The sequence below is a fragment of the Rhamphochromis longiceps genome, linkage group LG4, assembly GCF_057381845.1.
Source record: "Rhamphochromis longiceps isolate RC_006_pf linkage group LG4, R_longiceps_female_GT1.1, whole genome shotgun sequence".
Taxonomy (NCBI): Eukaryota; Metazoa; Chordata; class Actinopteri; order Cichliformes; family Cichlidae; genus Rhamphochromis; species Rhamphochromis longiceps.
Window position 1 is genome coordinate 8,863,761 of NC_140560.1, and position 25,863 is coordinate 8,889,623.

General features: G+C 40.0%; 1 protein-coding gene across 3 annotated transcripts in view; it reads left to right on the plus strand.

The window, feature by feature from the left end:
• The first annotated feature begins 738 nt into the window (after nucleotides 1-738).
• LOC146670969 (uncharacterized) overlaps nucleotides 739-25,863 on the plus strand; it is a 34,041-nt gene continuing 8,916 nt past the window's right edge. The window contains exons 1-5 of one of the 3 annotated variants that reach the window (XR_014911392.1): nucleotides 739-11,529; nucleotides 11,758-12,010; nucleotides 12,215-12,370; nucleotides 12,916-13,038; nucleotides 13,625-14,281. Coding sequence is in view for 1 of the 3 variants with exons in the window: in XM_085403117.1 (XP_085259243.1) it covers nucleotides 11,029-11,529; nucleotides 11,758-12,010; nucleotides 12,215-12,370 (910 nt within the window). In the remaining 2 variants the exon portion in view is untranslated. Of the gene's footprint in view, nucleotides 11,530-11,757; nucleotides 12,011-12,214; nucleotides 12,371-12,915; nucleotides 13,039-13,624; nucleotides 14,282-25,863 lie in introns of those variants that run through there. The other 2 variants (XR_014911393.1, XM_085403117.1) reach the window with 2 other exon arrangements.

Genomic DNA, 25,863 nt, shown 5'->3' on the forward strand with positions numbered 1-25,863 from the left:
GTAACTCTTTCACCAATCAGACGTAGCCATGCGGTCACATGACCAGATATAAAATGGCAGGCCAAGTAGCCCAAGCCTTTCAACTTCCAAAGACGGACAGAAGAAATACATCAAAAAATGGCAACCGTCTCCGCTAACACTGAACAGGACAAACACCCTTGGCCGCATATGCAAAGCATGTTTCGCTTTAAAGGAGTACAAAAGGACAGCTATATAATGCGATGTCTTCTGTGTGAGCCAAAGCAAACCGACGTTTCAGTGTCGGTTTGCTCAACATCTAACTCAACATCTAGCTCAACTCAACTCAAACCTGAGGAAACATGTTTTAAGTTTGCTTTAAATTCCTTTTTTAGCTGTGGTTAAGTGGATGTCAGTCTTACAGCTGCTGTGTCGAGCTTGATTCCTTGAGAGTCGGTGTACTACAACTTTTTGATGTGTCCATAGTCCAACACACATGAATTAAATGGCTGAATTTTGCCACCTCAGTATGCAGTCAAGTACCATAGAGTCTTGCTAATGTCCTAACAAGCAATAATTCGGCGTTTCGCGGTGAGGACATGTTTAATGGTTTCAGGACACTGGTCCTCGAAGACTGGAGCTTGACACCCGTGGGTTAAAGAACCACAGTCTTAGGTCTTGCCCATATTAAAAATGAGATGATTTAAAAAAAAAATATGCACATATCCAGAATCACTCCCTTTCTCCTAGAAACCACATTAGTAATGTTGAAATCTCCCAATTCTTTGAATCTTTGGGCTGAAGGAAGGACAATACTCGGTGTATTTATGCTCAATCAACAATCATTTATTTCCATACAATTCAACACTTAAGAGCATAAGGACCATCATGATGGGGAGACATGCCTGAAGAGGGTCACAGCAAGTCTCAAAATGGTGACGGGTTGCTCAGCTTTTTATAGTCTCTAGTGGCCCCCATCTAGTCGTAAAAGCCAAAACATCACATTCTTTCTCTGTTACAGCGCCTAAGTTATGACCTCGGCAGTTGTCTCTCTGCTTTCTGTAAGGTGGGGGTGTGGAATGTGGTCTGTCTATCTCCCCTATCTTAGACACAGATTCTCCTGCTTACAATCTTCTCTTCATGATTCAACAATTAAGCATGTAACACATTCACAGCAGATCAAGGATACAGAGTGATGCACACTTATCTAATAAACTAATAAGTGAATATGTTCTGTTAACTCAAAAGTATAACGAGAACTAAACTACATACAGCTCACACACTCTATATTAAAGGGTATAATATGATCTACAGCAGTATTCTAATTCAACTACTTTGATTACATATATAAGGTAACATATAATAACAGAATAATCTAATAATTCCCCCTTTTGATCTCTTAAAAGAGATCACTTATAACATGCACTCCAGGGTCGCAAGGTCCAGTTCTTCTTGGTCCTGAGGCCCTCTGTCCCCCTTTAACGGGTGGACCATATGTGGGATGACCTCTGTGTTCACGCAGTTCAGATGCAAGCAAAGTTAGATTTACGACCATAACAGCAGTTACAGATGACACTCCCATCACTCCCCAATTCTCCCACAGCTTTATTTTGGTGCTCCAGTTTTCCACTCCCATTTTAAAGCCACCTTATACCTTTCAAACGTACTTAGACTAGAACCTCTGTCTAAGGAGCTTTTAACCTTTATTTTTATTGCTGCAGCTACCAGTGTCTTCCAGTTGGGTGATTCTCAGCTTCTTTCTTCGACCTCCGGGGTTAGACCACCCTTTAGTCATTGCACAGTTCTGGGGATTATTCTGCCCCGATTTCAAACAAGGATCTGTGTGTTTTGGGGTCACCACCGTGTCCCCCTTTTTGCCAAGAGGCTCTTGAACCTCGTTGGTCTGGTGTTCCTGGTTTTCGCCAACCCCTTCATGGTTATTGCTGTGTTTATGGGATCCATCTTCTCCAGGAGCCCAAACGCCATGACATTTGACCCCAGTTGCTGTCTCGGCAGTCCCTACATCTGTCTCTGCTGTGAAGGGTCCTCACATCTCCGTGTCCCCGTCTGGTGTCTGTTCCTTTCTCTGCAAGAGACAGAAAACCAAAACACCTCTCTCCCTAGCCTTGATAATCTAATATTGTTATCCATTGTTGTTCTAATGATTCAAATTTGGTTTAAAATATTATGTTCAGGACTCTTTGACCCAGGGACTTATTCTAATCATGATCTATGTGTGTGTAAAAGAAATCAAAAATTAGTGAACCATTTCTAAGTCTAACACATTATATGCTTAAGTTTTACCATAGCTAAATTATTAAACACTCAAATAACGTCATAAGATGTTCATAAAACCATTGTTTGATGTTCGGACTCAACTTCCCCCTTTTTGACACACTCCCATGTGTCAATTCATTGGAGCTAGACAATTAAAAGAGAAGGTTAGTGACATCATATCTCAGAAAGTATCAGAAATTCTTCTCTCGAGTACCGTTGCTCCAGCCTTGTCATCCCAGAGGATCCTCAATCCCGGAAATTTCCCTTCTCCTCATGTAATAAAGTCTGACATCCTTCCATGCCCTGGTAACTGGTCCATCCAGAGCTGTAACATTTTGAAATGTACATACAACAAGCCAAAACACACCTTGGTCACACCAACCCTTTTCTGCCCTGAAGATGTCCAACGCCATCTTAGTCTGGACCAGGGTTGTAATAGTTTTGCAATTTTCATTAGTTTTTATTTTTATTTAGCTTCGACTTCAGATTTTCAATTTTATATCAGTTTTAATCAGTTTTTACCACTTGTTTGCTAGTTTAGTTTAGTTTTGATTAGTTTCAGTTATAGTTTTAGTTGTGTCTGCAATAATTAAGTGTAGCAAAATCCCAGTCCCATCATATCAGTCATGCTCTTGTGCTTGTCCTTGGATATTGTGACTATTAACTCTTGCAGCACCGGGTGCTCCTAGTTTTGTTCAAGTGAATTTATAAACTTTGTGAAGGGAATTGACTCCTCTGCACACTGGAATAAACATAATCAACCTGATCCACATTTTACTGCGTGTTATTTCACCATCTTATTGATTCAAATGCTCCATCCTTATGTGGTTTGCGACATTATGTTTATCCACTCTGTCTCTAAATGTTTGAAGAATTTTCAAGTTTGGGGTCAAATTTTAAGAATTTGACCATAAGTGAAAGTTATGGTGTCATCACCCCCGTCGGGGCTTACCTTTCCCAGTTGTGATGATATTCCTCCCTATTCTTTGCAAATACCCCCTGTTGGTGGCGAGAAACTGTTGGTGTGGTCAAGTGGGTGCTATAGAAACAAAAGCTCAGGACAGAACAGTTATCAGTCATGTACTTCATACAAATTTTGCATATGTTTTATTTCATATTGATCCTCTGAGTGTAATGGTACATTTTAATTTGAATTTATCCAAACTAAACACAATATTTTCTTTATTTACTTTGCTCTTGTTCTTTTGCAGTACCACATCCTATCAAATGTCCCTGTCAATTATATTCTACATTTAATAACTTACTATTTCAAGTGAGAACCTAAATCACGTGGACCAATGTTCATTATTGCATATCTCTATTCTGAATGTGGCCAGTCATTCATAGGTATTGTTAAAGTTTTGGCGATTTTCCTCTATAAAATTTAATTGACTTTTTACAGTGGCCTGCTATGGTTAATAGTAACATATTCCAGTCATGAGTGATATCAATAGTTTTCTCCACTGTAACATTTGGCATTCCCAATAATATAACATGATACCTTAATCAAAACACAGCTAATATAGCACAGTTTTCTTAATGCAAACAAGAGTAACTCAGCATTACCAACCCAAGAGTTAAGTCTGCAGTTCCACACTCTCATGTGAAGCCACAGTCTCCTCCTCCAGCCTCTCTTATCCTCCTGCTCCTGAAAAAACAAAACAAAGCGAAGCATCCACCCTTCTCTTGTCCGCTGGGTGAATTGTTTATTGGCATTTATTAATCCTAAAGTTGATGCAGTCATTGTCTCAGTATCAAGTCAGTCAAAACTTTTAGTCGTCAGTCCATCACAGTCCATTCACATGCATACCTCCACACCCATTCATACCAGATTTTGCTGATAATGGAGTCTCTCGCGCACCCTATTCGAGCATCCATCATCAGCAAGATGACGTCATTATTTTAAAAGGAAAACAATTCCTTGTTGTTTTTTTTTTTTTCTTTTTTGACCGGATTGACTCGGTGCAATCCTTTTAGATCAGTGTTCCCTATAAGTGAATTTCTCCCAAGCCAATTACAATCATGGAGAAGCACACTTTGCAACTGTTTACAGTAATAATATTTCATAGCGCTTTAAATTTCAATCTTTCAGGCCTGGTTTAAAGAGCGGATTGTTAAATCATGAACTCACAAAATATCAACATATCACCACCGGTGGATCACACCTCTCAGATGTTTTTTCTTCAGTGCACTGTAACAAAAACGAAAACAGACGTAACCAACAAAATACTAATAGAAATAACACAAACTAGGGCCCGTTGCAGACATGTCCAAGCATAAAACTATCCCTCTCTCGCTTACGAGAAAGAACACAAGCCAAAGCTCACTGATAACATCAAGCTAGCGCTAAGCAAAACCAAAAAATCAACCAGAAATTCACAGGAACGTTTTGCTTCCTGCCGGGACAATATTGTGTGGGGATGAGAAGCTCAGGTGCCGTAACACCTTTTGTTCCTCCTTGAATTAAATTTCAATCACAGAAAATGCCGTACTCCAACCTAAACTTACACTATTAATTCATCATTTTTCACTCTGTGCCACTGTTCCTCATCAGGGCTGTGTGAAGCACAGCAAAGAATTCAGTCAAGGCCTTGAGCCATAAACAGACATCACGCACAGACATTGTTTTCATAACCAAACCGTTTTAGACCTTATTCCTAAAATCTACATAAATGCCCTCTGAGTGACATATAACACATTCTAAGTAATCAATGGTAATCAATGGCTCCTCATAAAAATTATGCATTGGGATGTTTGTGTGCAGCATTTTGCATATCAGCATAAGCAAAGCATTCTTCATTGCATCAGCGTGTGCATGTGTATGTGTGTGCATCACTTCTCAGTGAATCAGCATTCCAATGTGTGTGTGTGTGTATGTGTGTGTGTGTCATTTCTCACTCACTCAACGAGTGCACGTGTTCATGTGTGTATTTCACTTCATTCTGAATCTGTGTGTTTGTAGACGTGTGTGTGTGTGTGTGTGTGTGTGTGTGTGTGTGTGTGTGTGTGTGTGTGTGTGTGTGTGTGTGTGTGTGTTCATCACTTTCCTGTTCTGGTGTTCTGGGTAAACCACGGCCTGAAGCGTGCCCTGGGGTCCTGCCCTCCTCCTTTTCAGTTTGTTTGCGACCATTGCTGCTGCTGCTGCTCAAAGTTCAGTCCGTCCTGGTTCTGACCCCAATTGGGGCAGTCCTTTTTCCAGTGTCCATGCTCACCGCAGGTGAAACCTGCATCTTCTTCTGTGTTTTTTGTCCATTCTGAGGTGCCTTCCGACCTCAGTTACTCCTCCGGTGTCGGTCACGCCCTTTTTGCTGCCCGATCATCCGTGTTGGTCCATCACTGTCCTGCACAGTGTAAATGCAGCGTTATCAAGGTCAGCATTCTTTTGCTCGGCCTTACTTTTCCTTCGGGCTTGGCGGGCGTCTTGTCACAGCTCTGTCAGCTGACGCAGTCTGGGAATTTTCCCCCGTGTAGTGAAACGGGCCTTAGGTTTAGTGCCCTCTGTCTCTGCTGCATGAGATCACATTCCTGCAGCACTGTTGACTTTTTCAGGTCGTTGTTGTGGGTCCAGCTGTTGCAGCATTTGGTCAGGGTCACGTATGGGGAGAGCAGGAGTCCAGTCAGCCTCGGCTTTCAGGGCCGGCAAAGCAGCCTGTAATTAAACATATATAGAGAAAAACAAAAAACAAAAACAGACAAAAACAAAAGCAAACGAACAGGAAAATGATGTTGTGTTGGCTGTATTACAACGAGAGGGGAGAAACAACGGGGCAGGCCCTGTGTCAGCCTTCTCTCCCCCTTTTTTTTTTTTTTTTTCTCACCATATAATCCACTCATGACCCACCAAGCTGACAGGACAACATGCACCTTGCTAAAATTCTTAAGATCATGTTTAAAAGCCCAAAAAGAAATTTTCTTTCATTCAGTAATCACTTGTATCAATCAATCAGCAGAAAACATGTCACAATTTGAATCTTTTAACCCCTAAATTTGTCATGTCTTCACTGGTTGGTCAGACCAGTGTCTTTTTCTTTGAAGTTAAATTGTTGTCCTGCAACCCAGAGAGTTTATTTGTCAGTAATGTATTTATCCTTTAACAACAGATGTATGTTAAGTTTCGCTGCTTTAGCCTTGGTGGAAAATCTTCACATGTTCATGAGTGTAAGCTGTTTCTTCATTGCATGTGTGTGCATTTGTAGGCAGGCAGGTTAATTTTATCTTTTCTCAAACTAGGCGTTACCTTAAAAGGAGCCTTTCTCTCAGATTTCTCTGCTTGTGTGTGTTTTTGTTTCACCTTTTTGTTGTGATGCTCCGGACGCCTTCCCAACCTCCACAAGTCCGTTGGCCCCAATTTTATGTGTTAAAAACTTCTCTTAATTCCTCCTCTAATTCTCTCCTTGCTGCTGTCTGTTTCACAGCTGCTGATTCGTGCTGGGTGTGGTTCCCATTACCTATAATTTTGCTTCGGCCGCTGTGCTTGTGGGGGCAGTTGGTCCAGGTCCGCAGCTTCCTGTATTAACACACTAAGAGATTTATTTAATTTCATTTTCATCACTGTTAAACAGATAAGCAGGCAACACGCCTACCTTGACAGCGTCATAATTCTCCACTACACACCTCTTACTATCTCTCTTTTTTAATTTTTTAATTTTTATTACACCACAGAGTAATACACCCAATTATGCCCGTCTATCTCTATGTGGCTCCAAATTCCCTCTTTATTTAATTTCACACTCGTCAGGGGACAGGCACACAACAATTTCAACCACTGAAACGAGGAATTCAACCTTTTTATATTTCTTTACTAATCTAGACTCAACCTTTGTTCGCAAAATGTGTCTTGTTCTAGTCCGGAATAAATGTGAACCCGTGATTACACGGCTGTTCCAGTGTTATTTCCGTAGCTAATGCGGGAGTCCTCAGTTCCCAAGTTGCCACCTTGGCATCCAGACGCCGCTGGGCCTGGCCGCGCGTCCACGACCAGGAGGGTCGCCACACCTTGAACAAAATTATTTCCACAGGTACACTAGGCATCAACCTTTGATCCTAAAATGTGTCTTTGCTCTAGCGTCCTCCTAATCAAACACATCAACCGTCACTGTCACTGTGTTCAGACTTCACACACAGAAACACACTCAGCGCGCGCCTCACACACAGCCAGAGCGCGCCTTACACACACAGCGCGTTTCACCATCAGTGAGACACACAGAGAGCGCCTCTCATCAGCAGAAATTTGCACAGAAACCTCTGAGCTCAACTGTTAGATCTTCTTAAAGCACACTGCACCATAGACCAAAATACCCCTTTCTCTGCGCTTATGACCGCCACAACGGGGCAAAGTCGCATCATAAAAGTGATGCTTGCATCCCCGAAGTTATACCTGACATCATAAACCAGGTTTTGCTCTATGTACTTCTTGGCAAGTAAAATTTTACTTTGTTTTATGACCGCAGCCCTTAAAAAACTCGACTGACGCCACAAACCACCGTCAAACCTCTATTCAATGTACTAAAACTAGCACCAACCACTACTGCACTTCACGGCCGCACCACCGGAACACGGCCGTATCATAAACCAAACCTACGGACGTGTTTCGCTCTCGCGTTGCCAGCGTTCAACTGCACCGTGAGCCAGCATCTGCTTTTCCTTAAATCAACTTCTATTTCATAGCCGGCAAGAGCCAGGACGTAACTGACACCATAAACAAACTTCAAACCTCGACTTCAATGTACTGAACTAATGGCCGCGTCTTCAGAAGAAATTCTAATGTATTATTGCTACAGAAGCCAGTATTAGACAAAATTAAATGTGGAAGGTAAAGTGGCTGCAACTAGCTCAACGTAGTGTCTTATTAGTTTCTCGGTAGAAGCAGTTTACTGCAACTAGCTCAACGTAGTGTCTTATTAGTTTCTCGGTAGAAGCAGTTTATTTAACACACTGGAATTCAGCCTCAACTTATGTTGTTAGTATCTCGCGCCAAAAACCAGACACCGACAAATTTAATGTGAAAATACATGTGACTCAGTGAACAGATTAATTTGGAAAGCCCAATATGCACATTTGGTATTTAAAATACAACAGGCTGTGCTTACCTTTTTATATTTGGACCGGTCCTCTGTTCACCTCGCCCCACGATCTCACCAAAAGCCAAATCTGCACTTCCTCAGCACACCAAAGATCCAGGTCACGGCACCAAGTTGTTGAAATCTCCCAATTCTTTGAATCTTTGGGCTGAAGGAAGGACAATACTCGGTGTATTTATGCTCAATCAACAATCATTTATTTCCATACAATTCAACACTTAAGAGCATAAGGACCATCATGATGGGGAGACATGCCTGAAGAGGGTCACAGCAAGTCTCAAAATGGTGACGGGTTGCTCAGCTTTTTATAGTCTCTAGTGGCCCCCATCTAGTCGTAAAAGCCAAAACATCACATTCTTTCTCTGTTACAGCGCCTAAGTTATGACCTCGGCAGTTGTCTCTCTGCTTTCTGTAAGGTGGGGGTGTGGAATGTGGTCTGTCTATCTCCCCTATCTTAGACACAGAGTCTCCTGCTTACAATCTTCTCTTCATGATTCAACAATTAAGCATGTAACACATTCACAGCAGATCAAGGATACAGAGTGATGCACACTTATCTAATAAACTAATAAGTGAATATGTTCTGTTAACTCAAAAGTATAACGAGAACTAAACTACATACAGCTCACACACTCTATATTAAAGGGTATAATATGATCTACAGCAGTATTCTAATTCAACTACTTTGATTACATATATAAGGTAACATATAATAACAGAATAATCTAATAGTAATTAAGCCGTTTTTGTCATGGTCCGGAGTCTGTGACTCCGTGTTTATGTTTAGTCTATTAGTATTCTGTGGTTTTGGTTACCTTGGGTGTTTGTATTCTTTTGTTCATGTTCCTATGTTCTGTGTCCCCCAGTCTGTGTTAAGTTGGTGTGTTATGTCATTGCGTGTATGTGTTTCCTGTTTTATTGTGAAGGTCTGCGTCTTATGTGAGTGTTTTCAGTTTGCCTCCCTAGTCTCGTCATGATAATCACTCCCAGCTGTGTTCCCCACCTGCGTGTAATCTCCCTGTGTTCTCTGGGTGTATTTAAGTTGTGTCTTCTGTCATGGTAGTTGCTGGTTCGTCTGCGTTATTTTCCTCGCCGCCATTCTGTGTTTATTCCTCCAGCTTCCTGGTCATTCTCCCTGCAAGGTACCCTCATTAGTGTTCTGGTTTCGTGTTTAGTTTAGTTTTCCCAGTTTAGAGTTATTACCGTTCTGTTTCTCGCCACCCCTTTTGTTGTTCTTATCCGGTTGTAAATAAAGCTCATCCTCCACTTAAGCAGTCTGCATTTTGGGTCCTATTTCATATTCCACATGGCTTGCCCCGGCAAACCGTGACAGTTTTAATATTTTTCTTTTCTCCACAATTGACTTTTTGTCCTGACTCTTACTTCAGAGAAGTACAGTTATAAGGTGTCGAAGTTTATGAGGGAAAGCTAAAGGTTTTTTCTTTTGTTTTGTTTTTTTTGAAGGAAAATCTATTGACTAGCACTGCTAAGCTTTGCATACGTTCTTGTTTTGAACTTAATCTGGAATTTCTTTTTTAAGTGGAAACCCATGTAATGTAGGCATGACTTTGTTTCTCTTTCCTTCCTGTAGTCTTCCGGTCAAATCTATCCAATTCACAACTTAAAGCACTCATAAATATTGTGTTTTACATCTGATTGCATAATGATATCCTCTGCACTATGCACTTGAACATATAAAAGTAATGATCACCTCTTTCATTGAATTTTGAGTGTTTTAATCAGCATTGTTACACCTGTGGTGTTCCTGGACAAAAGTAACTGCCATAGGAAATAAACTGGAATCCACTCACTGAATGGCCCACTTATCCCTCCGGTCGCATTCACCCCCCCACTTTAGTGTTCCCTGTCAAAATTGACTGGTCTGTTTTAACAGCTCTTAAATTACCATAACAAACAGTTTTCACCACTAAATTCAGTTGTGTGGGTGCGTCAATGGGTCATTCAGAGGGCCTTTCATTTGGTCGTCCAGTGGGTCGTTCAGGGGGCCTTTCATTTGGTCGTTCAGTCAATGGGTGGGGGGTTGAACATGACAGGAGGGTTAAAAATACGGGATCATCTTTTTTTCCCTCTTTTTTTCTAAGAACTGTATAGAAATTGCTTAGTCACATGTCATTTCATGGTCTATTTTTTTCTGCCAACAGAGGGTTCACTCCAACAAATTGAGGATGTATATGGAATTAATGGACAGCCACAGAAAACGAAAGTCATCCTCTTCTACCGAGCTACCTATGAAGAACGCAAAACTTACAGACTCTTTCACTGGCTCTAGGCGAATAACACAAGCAGCATTTGACAAGCTTCTGCTTACGTTTGTATGTGAGGCCAACCAACCATTTTCTATAGTTGAGACATCATCCTTCAAGACTATGATGGAAACCTTGCAACCTCAGTGTACAGTAATGACAAGGAAAATGTGTTCAAAAATACAAGACGCTGTGAAGAACATGAAAAGCATAATCATCAAAAAACTGAGCACTGCATGAACTATGTTGCTACCACAAGAGACTGCTGGTCTGCCAGACAGTATAGCTACTTAGGAGTGACTTGTCACTAGATAGATGATATCTCTTTAGAAAGGCATTCTGCTGCACTGGCTTGTAGACCTCTTAAAGGTTCACACACATTTGATGTTCTTGCTGCTCCATTAGAGGAAATCCATTCAGAGTATCACATCAGAGAAAAGGTCACCCGGATGACAACAGACAGTGGTTCAAACTTCTTGAAGGCCTTTCGATTATATGGTGAGGACAAAGAGGAAGGAACAACCAATTGGCAGGAGGATAGTGGGCCTATCCTTGATGATGCAGAAGACAGTGAGTTAGAGGTGGAGTATCAAGATGTGTTTGCCGTTTTGGATGATAACACAGGTCTGGAGTACCAGCTTCCAAGGCACCAAAAGTGTGCATGTCATCTACTCAATCTTATATCAACAGTTGATGCCACTGCTGCAGAAGCTACCAATGATACATACAAGAGACTGTCTCGGTCTGCTTTTGCAAAATGTCATGCTCTGTGGAATAAAACCAGCAGGTCAATCATGGCTTATGAAAGAGTGGAACGTGAGTGCAAGTTGCAGTTTCTTCGACCCAATCAAACTCGTTGGAGCTCCCTGTTCCTTGCTGTGGAAAGATTTGTGCGCATTCATAAAGAGCAAGGAGAGAAAACAATCCGCAATGTTTGCACGGCATTAAAGGTAAAGATGTAAGTTGATGGAACTTGTTTTTAAATATTAAATTGTGACTAATGTGTGAATCCACCCCTTTTTTTTAAGTGACTTTGACTGACACTGAAAAATGTAAATATTATCAATTACTTATAGTTTTACTGTCGCATTTTGCAATCATTTGCAAATTTTAAAGACAGTTATTACATTGCTGTAGAAATGGCTATGATCTATTTCTGTTTTTACACTTTTTTTTAGATTCAATCTGCTGAAATGGGATTTTTGGTTGCGTACACTGCTGTGATGAAGCCTGTTGCCATGGCCCTTAATATCCTCCAAGGGGAATCATCTGTGCACATGGGCTTCTTGCTGCCAACACTTTACCAGTTGCTGGAGAAGCTGAGGAAGCTGGAGTCATCTTGCAAAATGTGTAGACCTCTTGTTGATGCGCTGCGGGATGGAATCCAGAAGCGTTTTGGAGAAATGATGAAAGACCCTGAGCTCTTAAATTGTGAGCCACTAGATTTTGACTTATAATGACTTTTCTTGTTACTGTGATTTGGGATTATAGTGTTAGTTGGGGGGAAAAAAGGCTGACAAAAGTTAGGGGAAAAAAACATCTCCGGTGTGATAAAATTTTTCATGCCAAACATCAGCAGCTCGGCAGTCTATACAGCAGACTAATGCACAGACTTAACCATATATCTTTCCACAGGTCTGACCTTCATCAGACATCAACTAGACACAGAGTTGGGTGAGGCCAGCACAAACAGCAGCCTATCTGATGAAGATGACTTCTTTGGGTCCATGGGGTCAGGAAATCCAGAAGCAGTGGAGCTGGAGAGGTACCTTTCATGTCCATTCACTGGAGGTATGGATGTATTGCATGGCTTTCCTCGGATCAAGAAGCTGTCAGTCAAAGTCAATACAGCTCTTTGTAGTTGAGTGTAGTTTTTATTTGAAATATTTTCATTCTGATGTTTGTATTGCATGTTTTTAGTGTTTTCATATTACATTGTGTTAATCCACTGTCTATACTTCAGGGTATTTTAGTATACAAAGAACATTTTATAGTTTTGTTAGAATGTCTATTCCTGTGGAATTTTAGCACAGATGTGTTGTGTGTGTGTGTGTGTTTTTTTGTTTTTTGTTTTTTTTTTAATTCCTGCTGTCCGCCTTGGGAATAAACTTTTCCTGACAGCAAATTCAAAAGTGTTAAATTTTTTGGTGTTAATAGTCTCCTTGCAAAAGTAGAGTTAATTTTACTCTAAGCAGAGTCACATTCTTTTAATGTAACTCTGAGGTGTAAAATGATAGTAGTTAAAATTGAGTGTTAAAAATGAGTGTTTCTGTGTCAAATCTGGAGGTGTTACAATGGAAACATTAACTCTTGACCTCTTAACTCTGAACTCCTAGAGGGGCTATGACACCAACAGAGTAAATTCGCAGACTCCGCCCTCAGCACGGCTCCAATCGAAGCTGAAGTGTAGCCGTTTCAGAACATTTTGCTCTACATATTTGAGTTGTTTGCCATGCTTGGTAAGTATTTTTTCAAAGATTGTTTCAATTGTTATTAGCTTTTACTTCTGTGGCTATTTGGAGTTGAGACAAAGCTGTGTGAAAGGCATTAGCCATGTTGCTCGCTGATAGCATAATATTCTGTTTTAGCTAGCTGAAAGGTATTGTTTGCGGGCAAATACCACAGCCTTGAAAAAAGCTTGCATGTGAATTTTCAGTCAAACGTTTGGTCAAATACACCTAAAACAATGTCTAGAATGTGAAATGTTGGTATAATGGTGCTACTTGAAGCCTGAAAACGATCGCCCATAAAAAAAAACAAAAAACGAGCAAACAGCAGTAGCTGACGTCCTGACTCGATTCTACGGTAGCATTTAGATCCCTCCAGAGTTTTGTGCACACGGTTTAGGTAAAAATTAAAAAGGTTGAGGTTTTACATTTAGTTCAGTATTACCTGTTGCCTGTGTCCTTGTCTTTTGGGAAAATACTTTACACAAGTAATGGCTCAAAGAGGATTCCTTTTTTTTTTTTACTGTGCTGCAATTGTTTACTGGATTATTTGTGCCATTAATTAGTGTCAACTAATTTTTATTCGATCTCCGCACAGGATATGCTTGTGAAGATGGAATATGGGGGAGAGCAGAAGTGCGTTGAAGTTCCACAAAGGGATGAATGAAGGACATGCATATTGTATTGAAGAAATAAGTGATGAGAATGCTGTTATTTGCATTTACCATGTCAGACCTTTTGATAAACAAAATTCTAATGAAAGTGAGAACATGTATACTTAGGGCTGCTCAATTAATCGAATTTTAATCACGATTACGATCTGGGCTTTCAACGATCATTAAAAATGACTGAGCCGATTATTAGCCCCTACCTCATTTATCCGCGACACCTTAAAGGCCGGTCCGTGAAAATATTGTCGGGCATAAACCGGTCCGTGGCGCAAAAAAGGGTGGAGACCGCTGATTAAGAGGACCCGAGGGAAGCTCGGAAAGCTAAGCAGAAGTTATTTGGAGAGTGACTGCCGTTGGTTGAAAAGAGTTAAAAAAAAAAAAAAACTTCAGTGGTGTTGCACACTATTTTATATTATTTTTTTAAAGTCATTGTTAACCCTTTAAAGCCGGTCAGAGCAGCACGCTCCGTTTTGCGTAACTATTTTTAAATCCCTGTAGAACCTGAACCGTGTAAGCTAGCGCAATAATTTGTTTTGCATATGAAACCGGAGGAGTTGTACTTACATCTGATGCCATCAGCTTGTCCTCGGTCACGGTTTCGTTCCACATATAGCTTTGCAAAAACTGCATAAAAAGCGCTTGCAGGAACAAAAACATAATATTCCAGAAACACGCTTTGCCGTTCCTATCAGCTGTTCATAACACTTCCCACAGTGAAATGATGCACATGCTGTTTTCTTTGCAAATTTGCATCATAGGATTGTTTTTTGTTTTTCCTGCAGTATATAAAAATTGCTGTATCTCCAAAATAAAACTATGAAGACACTCAAAATAAATTTCCTGTGGTGGGAAACTATTTTTTGCAACTTTATTGTATTTAAAGTTTTGAAGGATAAACCTCTTAAACTTCTCCAAGTAGAAATATATGTAAACAAAACAAAAGCGATTTTCAATTTTTTTTGTAGTTTATTGCACTTTTTTGCAATTTATGTAATTACTATGCACTTAATGCATACATATTATTAAAATATGGGCTATAACAGTTGTATTGATGTATAGCAACTTGAAATGCTCCCACAAATGGCACTACAGCATGTAAAAAAAATAAATAAAAATAATATAAGCTCTGGTGGACTTGGTTCTATAGTAGGTCTTAAAGGGTTAAATAAATATCGTCAAATAATCGTGATCTCAATTTCAGTGAAAATAATCGTGATTATCATTTTTGCCATAATCGAGCAGCCCTATGTATACTGTTACATCTTTCAGAAAATGTTTTGAAATTGTGGTGCACAGTTCAGAATAAATGTTTTTCAAAAACCATTGCATCTTTTTAGTAAATGTTTATTTCCAAAAGAAATTTATAGAAGTTCAGAACAGTAAAATTCCCGCTTTTTAGAATGAATTAGAAGATAACTCTTACGTAGTTAAACTAAAATACTCTTTGAGAGTTAATATATAAACTCTTAACACCAAGTGTTAAATTGTCAACTCCAGACAGATTTGGTGTTTAACACTAAATCAGAGTTAACGTACCAACTCTCCAAAAAGAGTTAAATTAACACTCTCTGGTGTGGACCCATATAGACACTTTAATAGTGTTGAAATCAAATCCGACAGTGTTAATTTGGACATGCTGGATTTGCTGTGTACCTTTTGCATCTCTGTGTCATTTGTTTCTGATTTACTTAATCCCTCCTTGTATTTAAAAGAACCACCCCTAGTACAGGGACGTGCAGAGAGGTTTAAAGGGGCGGGTGCTCAAAGTTAAAAAGGGGCACATTGAACCATGCTGAATAACAACAACACACATTCATCAAGAATCTAATATGGGAAGGGCAGGGCTGTGTTGATCTGAGACTGTAGACATTAAAAAGTCCACAGGAGAGATGGTAGCTGATTAAACAAGTGTCATGAGATAATAACAAAATGCAAAGATTGGTGACAGCGCTTGGAACCATAAGGCAACGAAAAACTGTGACATAAACTCGGCTCTGCCTGTGAATTAGGGCTGCTCGATTATGGCAAAAATGATAATCACGATTATTTTCACTGAAATTGAGATCACGATTATTTGACGATATTTATTTAACCCTTTAAGACCTACCATAGAACCAAGTCCACCAGAGCTTATATTATTATTTTTTTTACATGTTGTAGTGCCATTTGTGGGAGCATTTCAAGTTGCTATACATCAATACAACTGTTATAGCCCATATTTAATAATATGTATGCATTAAGTCCATAGTAATTACATAAATTGCAAAAAAGTGCAATAAACTACAAAAAAAATTGAAAATCGCTTTTGTTTTGTTTACATATATTTCTACTTGGAGAAATTTAAGAGGTTTATCCCTCAAAACTTTAAATACAATAAAGTTGCAAAAAAATAGTTTCCCACCACAGGAAATTTATTTTGAGTGTCTTCATAGTTTTATTTTGGAGATACAGCAATTTTTATATACTGCAGGAAAAACAAAAAACAATCCTATGATGCAAATTTGCAAAGAAAACAGCATGTGCATCATTTTACTGTGGGAAGTGTTACGAACAGCTGATAGGAACGGCAAAGCGTGTTTCTGGAATATTATGTTTTTGTTCCTGCAAGCGCTTTTTATGCAATTTTTGCAAAGCTATATGTGGAACGAAACCGTGACCTAGGACAAGCTGATGGCATCAGATGTAAGTACAACTCCTCCGGTTTCATATGCAAAACAAATTATTGCGCTAGCTTACACGGTTCAGATTCTACAGGGATTTAAAAATAGTTACGCAAAACAGAGCATGCTGCTCTGACCGGCTTTAAAGGGTTAACAATAACTTTTAAAAAATAATATAAAATAGTGTGCAACACCACTGAAGTTTTTTTTTTATTTTAAACTCTCTTTTCAACCAACGGCAGTCACTCTCCAAATAACTTCTGCTTAGCTTTCCGAGCTTCCCTCGGGTCCTCTTAATCAGCGGTCTCCACCCTTTTTTGCGCCACGGACTGGTTTATGCCCGACAATATTTTCACAGACGGCCTTTAAGGTGTCACGGATAAATGAGGGAGGGGCTAATAATCGGCTCAGTCATTTTTAATGATCGTTGAAAGCCCAGATCGTAATCGTGATTAAAATTCGATTAATTGAGCAGCCCTACTGTGAATCACTCTTTGCTTCTCTTCTTCCTTCCTTCCCATCATTTCATATATCACTCTCCACTTGCTGTCTATCTGAGAACAAGGCACAACTTGCTATTGCAATAAACTATAATCTAATTATCCACACCTAACAACTCTTGCACTTAATCTATAATAAAATGATGACAGAAAAATGTTATAGCACTGCCTTTAGTAGCCTCATACAGCTCCTACTGTTTCCTCCTCATGTCCTTACCAGCCATGTCTGCACAATGTTATATCATGAGTAATATTTTTTTAAATCCAGCTAAATAAAACACACACATGCACACACAGTGACATTTTAGACCTTCTTCAGAATACTGTATATACTATGGGCATCCTTACATTATTATTTATTACTAGAGCTACAATAATAAAGCAATGAGGAGGGGGAAGTAATAAATATGAAATAATGTATTTATGATGATTCCATTTGTTTCACTATCCACTCTGTGCAGGGCAAAGCTTATTACATTTTTAAACTGTAGAGATACAATCATTTTACTGCTGTAAAATCCAACTTTTGTCTTATTTAAAATATAAATCTAATATAATCTGCTTCTTAATGTATGTTCTTTAAAATACAGCGTGTGTTTTTTAATATATTATAATTATAATAATTATTATGTGGACATGCATATTAGATCGTTTTTTAGTGAAATATAATCCCTCCAGAAAGGCAGGAAATGCCCAGAAACTTACTTTAAAACTAAATATGTTCCCTAAAACGGTGACAGAGCTACAGACCCATGACAGCCAGGTAGCCAGCAGCTATGACCAGCACTACTTGTGCCGTTAATAAAAGGACAGGTAATGTTTGTCGCGCTGTTGCACACACAGCACGCTCGTTTGTTTCAGTTCGTCAGTTGCAACAAGACAGCTTACCAACGTGTACGTAATAAGCTAATACTCCTGGGTGCTACACACTACAGTGTACGCTGTACACCTACTTACTGGGTTTGTCGCATCAGTCTGTGTCTCTGAGTTAACTTGTGTTTCTCCTACAGCTCCGGACCGCAAAAAATGCGCGTGCTCTTTGTGAGCTCGTTCCCGGCTCGTAACCAGCGTGTTCTGCCGTCGAGGGCGATCATTGGTTAAATGTGATCATGTGACTGATGCAAGCCAGATCTTTTTATTTAGCAAAACTATGATTAATAGTTAAATATTATTGTTGAGGGGCACAGACAGGACTCCGCACGCACACACACATAAAAAAAATTAATTAATTAATTAAAAAAATTTAAAAGTTGCCTCAACAAAAGGGCACTTTGGGCACTCATCGGGAAAGGGGCGGGTGCTCAAGCCCCTCTAGCCCCCCCCTCTGCACGTCCCTGCCCTAGTATGACATTCTGGCGCATCAGCTGTAGTCTGTTATGTTGAAGTTGCCTCGTTCTAATGTTTTCTCTGAGGCTGCTGTAAATGCGAATATATTTACTGTGGGTTTTGCTTGAAAAAGCTTTACGTTGTGAAAAACTGAAATCTTGAAATTAGAATTGTTGTGCCTTATTTTGTGGATCTTTTTACATATATTCCTTTTGAAAATACTAAAATTTGTATATTTATTTATTTTTCTTTGTCTGATAGCATTTATTTATAAAATAAATCGGACATTTCAAACAGTTACTCGCTACTTACTCAGTACTTGAGTAGCCTTTTCACCAAGTACTTTTTTACTCTTACTCGAGTAACTTTTTTGACGACTACTTTTCACTTTTACTTGAGTAATAATATTTTAAAGTAATGATACTCTTACTTGAGTACAAGTTCTGGATACTCGACCCACCTCTGGGAACTGGTTTAGCTTTCGATCGTCAGATACACAACAAAGCACTATTTTTGGTAGAGCATGCTAGCATGCTCATCACTGAACAAAATCTTCTGCGTGAACTGAAGGTCCTGTTCCACTTTTTGTTTTGCCCATTCTGCAAATTCTGTGCGCCGATCTGGGTCATCCTCGTTGAGATGCTGCTGTAGCTGGAGTTTGTAAGGGTGCCATTTGTCTATTTATCCATCCATCCATCCATCCATCTGCTTCCGCTTATCCTTTTCAGGTATTGCACTGCCTGGTGCAATAATCAAAGTTTCTGTTTTGGCCGGGTTTAGCTGTAAGCAGTTATTGTTCAACCATTGTTTAATGTTGGTTAAACAGTCAATCAGATTGGAGAGCTTATGAGCTTCAGCAGGCTTAAACGAATAATATCGCTGAATATCGTCAGCAAAAAGATGATAAGATACTTCAGGAAACTGCTGTATTATCTGACTTAAAGGAAGAATGTATATTAAAAACAAAATAGGTCCCAGCACAGAGCCCTGAGGAACTCCACACAACAACTCTGTAGATTCCGACATGATCTGGTTTGCAGACACACTAAAACTCCTTTCAGATATATAAGATGAAAACCAGTCTAGAACAGAGCCAGACATCCCAACCAGGTCTCTCAGTCTGTTTATCAGGATGGTATGGTTGACTGTATCAAAGGCTGAGGTAAGGTCTAACAAGACAAGGACTGTGTATTCTCCGGAGTCTGCTGACATCATAATATCATTAGTAACTTTCAGTAGTGCTGTCTCAGTGGAATGCAATTTACGGAACCCAGATTGAAAACGGTCTATTTCTCCAAGTATGCCGTAAGGTGGACAGCTACTGCCTTCTCAAGGAGTTTTGACATAAATGGGAGTTTGGAGATAGGTCTTAAATTTTGAAGTAGTGTTGGGTCCAGGTTGGGTTTTTTGAGCCTTGGTTCCACAATGGCATGTTTAAAAAAACTGGGGAACACCCCAGTCTGAAGAGAAACATTAAAAAGGTTCACAACCCAAGGACCAATGGTGTCAAAGGCATTAATAAAAAGCTTAGTGGGGATAATGTCTGAGGGGCTCTCGGATGGCTTCATTTTGTCAACCAGGGCTGCTATTTCATCATATGTTACAGTTGTAAAAGTTGACCAGGAGTACAAAGGGAGTGCCTGACTCGGAGAACAAGAAAGCTTTGGGGAGATTTTAGCATTGTTGTCGTTAATCTTATCAACAAAAAATCGGAGGAGTTTATTACTATCTACTTTAGAGTGTACATCTAAAGGTACCACATCTGGGGAGACAATAGCACTAACTTTGTCAAAAAGAAACTTGGGATTTCTCTTGTTTTTTCTTATGAGTCTAGAAAAATATTCAGATCTAACAGTTCTCACTGTGTCATTTAAGGAGAGCATGAGATCTCGAAGATGGAGCCTGTGTACGTCAAGTTTGGTTTTCTTCCATAGTCGTTCTATTTTGCGGCATATTCTCCTTAAGTTTAAGATAGACTCATTTATCCAAGGGCATGTCTTCTTTTGTAAAGCCGAGCTTGTTTTAATAGGTGCCACTTGATCCAAAATGGATGTGCATTCCCTATTAAAAGACTGAATAAGAACATTTACATCGTTTCCGGTAAAAAGTGGAGACCTGTCAAACATAATGGAGAACCTCTCAGCAGTAGTCTCAGTTATTATGCGTCTATGAGTTTTTAACTTCACAGGCGTCTGTTTAGAGCTAAAATTAAGTTCAACAAAGATACAGTTATGATCACTCAAATGTACATCCTCAGCAAACACATTGCCAATGTTGAGGCCCAAGGAAAAAACAAGGTCCAAGATATGGCCTTTTAAATGGGTTGGACCGGAGACATGTTGGACAAAATTAAAAGACTCAGATATAGATAGAAGTTCAGCTGCAGAGTTAGATGAGGCATCATCAATATGAATGTTAAAATCCCCAAGAATTAAAACTTTCTCCAGCTTGATAATAGAAGATAAGAAGTCCATAAAATCCTTTAAGAACTCAGTAGCAGGGCCAGGAGGGCGATAGACTAAAACACAATAAAAGATGTTCGAAGAGCCCACCTTAATTGTTTGCGACTCAAAGAAAGAATAGTTTTCAGTTTGCATACCTCTGCAGGTGAAACTGTCCTTAAAGACAACGGCAATACCTCCACCACGGCGACCTAAACGGGGGGCGCTCAAGTAAGAGCAGTCTGCAGGACGCAGTTCGTTTAGGTGAATAAATTCGCCTTCCCTCTGCCATGTTTCGGTGAGAAACAGAAAGTCCAGGCTTTTCCTTGTGAAGAGCTCATTCAGAGAGAAGGATTTGTTTGCAATGGAGCGGGCGTTCAAGAGCGCAATCCGATTAAAAGCTGGCGGCGCAGGTTTCCCATCAGCTTGTCGGAGTGGAATTGACAGCAAACACCGTGTCCGCACGCGAGGTCTCCAGCAGCGCCACGGAACCGGCGGGGCCAACCACCGGTTGTGCGATGCGGGCTGTGAGGCCACAGTGGTGGGGGGATAATCGGCAAAATCCAGAGCATCAGATTGGCAGGATCCACGCTGTAGTGGCTGCAAGTACGTGTTTCCAATCAAATCCGGAAGGGTAACTGGCAGCAGAAACCGGGGACGCCTCCAGACGAGTCGGGAGATCTCCGATCTGTAGGCTCGTCTGATGTGTACCTGGATGCCGGCCCTACAGCCTCTTTTCCTCGATTTCTTCTTGGAATTGCTTAGGGCACGTTTCGCCGGTAGCAAGAAGTAATCCGGTGAGGTGGAAGAGTGCACAAATGGTGGGGGGAAAGTTTTTCTATAACTGTCCCAGTCATCATAAAGACATTCCATAGACTCTTTGATGTGGAGCAAGGAAGAACGGTCGTAAATCACAGCAGCATAGCTCCATATATTAAACGTCAGGGCTGATATAAAAGCATAAAATACAATACAGCGTAGGCAGGTAGACGTCAAGCCGAGCAAAGGCGCCATCTTCCTGTCACAGCACATTGTTCCTTCAGTGGGCCAGTTTCAGTCATTGCAAACGTACTGTTTCTAAGGTTGGGGAAACCTGCAGTCAGCTGAGACTGAAGAAGTCACTTGGATGAGTGATGAAACTTTTCTCCCACTGAAAACTTTACATCCAGATGAACAAATTCAACCATTTGGGATCAGGAAGCTTGTCAGTGAATACCTCAGGCAGTAGAAACCTAAGAAAAAGGAGCAAGAGGAGGAACCATCATGAGAGGACAAGCCCTTGCACAATATGTAGGGGAGACCGGGGATAGTTGTAACATTTTTGACATTTCTGTCTGTAAATTAAAGCTCTTTTAAGGTAGTGGATTCAAAATGTAATGCAAAGTATTTACATGTCTCTGCTATTAAATAGTGCAGCTATTTTCTCTGCAGCACAATTATCCATTGCATGGTATGGCCTCAAACACGAAGAGTGAAATGTTACAATTAACCCCATAGTCTGGGTTAGTTGTAACATATCCCGGGGTAAAATGTAACACAATGAAATAAGGGTACTAACAAAACATTAACATGTAATCTTTGTTTATTCAACACATGAATGCACTTACATCCATTTATGTAGCTGTGTGTGTGTGTGTGTGACAGAATGCAGAAATCTAGCTTTTGAACATATTCCAGCCCCCCAAAAAAGACAAATTATAAAATTTTCTGAAACTGAATATTTCATTAATTTTGGTTGGTCTTCCTTGAGTTTGGCCTCATTGGCTCAGTGGGCATTATAACCTACAACTCTTGCACCAATTTTGAACATAACAATGAAGCTGAAAAAATGTAGTTGTTCACCAGCATCGCAATTCCATTACTTTTTTTCATGGCTTACCTTGGTGTGGTTTGCAAAGTGCTTCAGAAAGATGAGGAAATCTGTTTCTTGCACCCATCCTGACTTATTTCCACTACCAGTACTTCCTACTGGTCCATCTCTGACACAGAGGTCTGCATAATGTATGTGTGGGAACACAAACAGTGGAGGAATTGTGTTGCCAATGGCATTAACCGCATATACAAATGCGACCAGTGAACCTCTCTCGCTGATGTCGCTGCCCCAACTTGTTTAATATAAGTTAAAGTAAAAGTGTGGTAAGTTGTAACATCTGCATTATTGTTACAACTAACCCAGACTGTTGCTGTTACAACTGACCCAGACTCCTATAGCCATGAACTAGCTAACATTACAGCCAACGGCTAAAACATTAGCACTAAAGACCTACACAGAATATATCCCCATAGACATACAAATAACACAATTTAAGTTTGATGAGTTTAACTGCAAAGCAGATAATGCTATTAGAAATTGAAATAAAGTAGAAAAACTTACTTTTTGGCATACAAATTACTTTTTTTCGTGTTAAATTGTCTGTGTTTGACAAAATGTGCTGATTTTTCACATGTGATAGCAGAACTGAGTTGGGCATGCACAGGATGAGTCACATTATTTGAAACTTAGCCCTGATTGGAGAAATTGGAAGTGTTACAACTGACCCACGTTACAACTATCCCCGGTCTCCCCCACCAGATAGGATTTCTGGATGTCAGCCAATTCCTCTACCAGTGACTGGATAAAGCTGGACTGAAAGACAGCACAGAGGCACGAATCATGGCAGCACAGGAACAAGCTCTGAGCACAAGATCCATAGAGGCTGGGGTCTTTCACACAAGACAAGATCCCAGGTGCAGGCTATGTAAAGATGCCCCTGAGACAATCCAGCACATAACAGCAGGGTGCAAGATGCTAGCATAGTGTACAGAAACATCTGTGCCGAGTATGGTCTGGAAGTCCTGAGGTCAAAATGGGAGACGCCCATTGATGATAAACGTCTCCAATGATATTAAAACATGTTACTACAAAACATGTTAATATATTATCAAAATGGGAAAAATTAACATCCGAAAAGCAAATAAGATGCGACTGAAAGGTGTGGCACTATGTGCCGTGCATTGTGAATGATGCACACTGTTTGAAAACACATGACAACCACTTCAATAAAAGTTAACATTGAAAATATACCTTATCTGACAGTGGATCATGAGGGCAGGAGCCTAAGCAGGGAACGCCAGACCTTCTCACCAGATACTTCTTCCAGCTTATCTGGGGAAATATTAAGGCATTCCCAGGCCATATAATTGATATATTCTTTCCAGTGGGTCCTGGGTCTACTCCGGGACCTCCTGCCGTTAGGATAGGCCCGGTCGAAACACCTTACCCAGGAGGCACACACCTCAGCTGGCTCCTTTTGATGTGAAGGAGCAGTGGCTCCACTCCTAACCCTTGCCAAATACTAATCTCCTCACCGTATTTCTAAGGGAAATCCTAGCCACCTTTTGGACAAAGCTCATTTTCTGATCTAATTTTATTGCCTAAGCTCTTTACTGTGTTTTTTTACTTACTCATCAGTAAGTGTTTACTCTGATTATAGGTCAAGGGAGCTGAGGGCTGTTTTCCAAACTGACTTTTATAGAATAGGACTTAGCTTTTGCAACTACAATACTTCACAGGTGCTGACCATTAGAATAAATGTAAGTCTTGATTTTATTACAGGGCTGAGTCTATGCATTGGAAGGGCAACCATCTTTGACACAAAGCATTAGGCTCAACTCATTTTCCAACTCCAAATTAAAGAAACAAAAAACAAAACGTATATTTAAAAAGTACAAAAATATCTTACAAATTATCCAAGACATATTATCTCTGTTTTAGATTACAGAGGGAAAGGAGGAGACAAACTGAGATATTTTCTGCAAATGAAGAATCACAAAACTCAGAGACTAGGACAGTTGATACTGCGGTAAAGTGAGCCGTCATTTGTGAGCCGCGGTCAAGCCAGCCGCCTCCTATCCGCCGCATAAATTTCCTTGCGCTTTTACACCAGTCTTTACGGTAGCGCCTTTTCGCTTTATATCCTGATTGAAAGCCTAGACTCGCGCACACACGCACGCGCGTGAACAGTCACACGCACTCGCGCACACAAATTACAATGGAACAGCCCAATACAGCCATCGTGACAGTCTGGTTGCATATTCAAAAATTCATTAAAAATCATTCTTAAAAGTTGATGCCAAGCTTTCAACACAATCCTCTTCTCGGACACCTACTTTACCTCTGGGCCAGTTTTTACCCAGATTTACTGTAATATTACTCAGAAATCACAGTAAACTCATATTCAGTGCAATACAGTCAATGCACTACAATTATGTTTATTTCAAAAATTCATTAAAAGTCATCCTGAATAGTTGAGGTCCAACTTTCAACACATCCCTCCTCTGGGACACCTACTGTACCTGTGTGCCAATTTTCATCCAGATTTACTGTAGAATTCCTCAGAAATTAAAGGGTACTTGTATTCAATGCAATACAGTCAATACAATAGAATTATGTCAATTTTCAGAAATTCATTAAAAATCATCCTGAGTAGTTGATGCCCAACTTTCAACACATCCCCCCTCTGGGACACCTACTGTACCTGTGTGCCAAGTTTCATCCAGATTTACTGTAGAATTCCTCAGAAATTAAAGGGTACTTGTATTCAATGCAGTCGGCCAATACACTACAATTATGTCAATTTTCAAAAATTCATTAAAAACCATCCTGAGTAGTTGATGTCCAACTTTCAACACATCCCTCCTCTAGGACACCTACTGTACCTGTGTGCCAGGTTTCAGCCAGATTTACTGTAGAATTCCTCAGAAATTAAAGGGTACTTGTATCCAATGCAGTCGGCCAATACAGTAGAATTATGTCAATTTTCAAAAATTCATTAAAAATCATCCTGAGTAGTTGATGTACAACTTTCAACACATCCCCCCTCTGGGACACCTACTGTACCTGTGTGCCAAGTTTCATCCAGATTTACTGTAGAATTCCTCAGAAACTAAAGGGTACTTGTATTCAATGCAATACAGCCAATACACTATAATTATGTCAATTTTCAAAAATTCATTAAAAATCATCCTGAGTAGTTGATGTCCAACTTTCAACACATCCCTCCTCTGGGACACCTACTGTACCTGTGTGCCAAGTTTCATCCAGATTTACTGTAGAATTCCTCAGAAATTAATGGAAACATTTATTCAATCTAATACAGCCAATACACTACAATTATGGAAATTTCAGAAATTCATTAAAAATCATCCTGAGTAGTTGAGGTCCAACTTTCAACACATCCCTCCTCCGGGAAACCTGCTG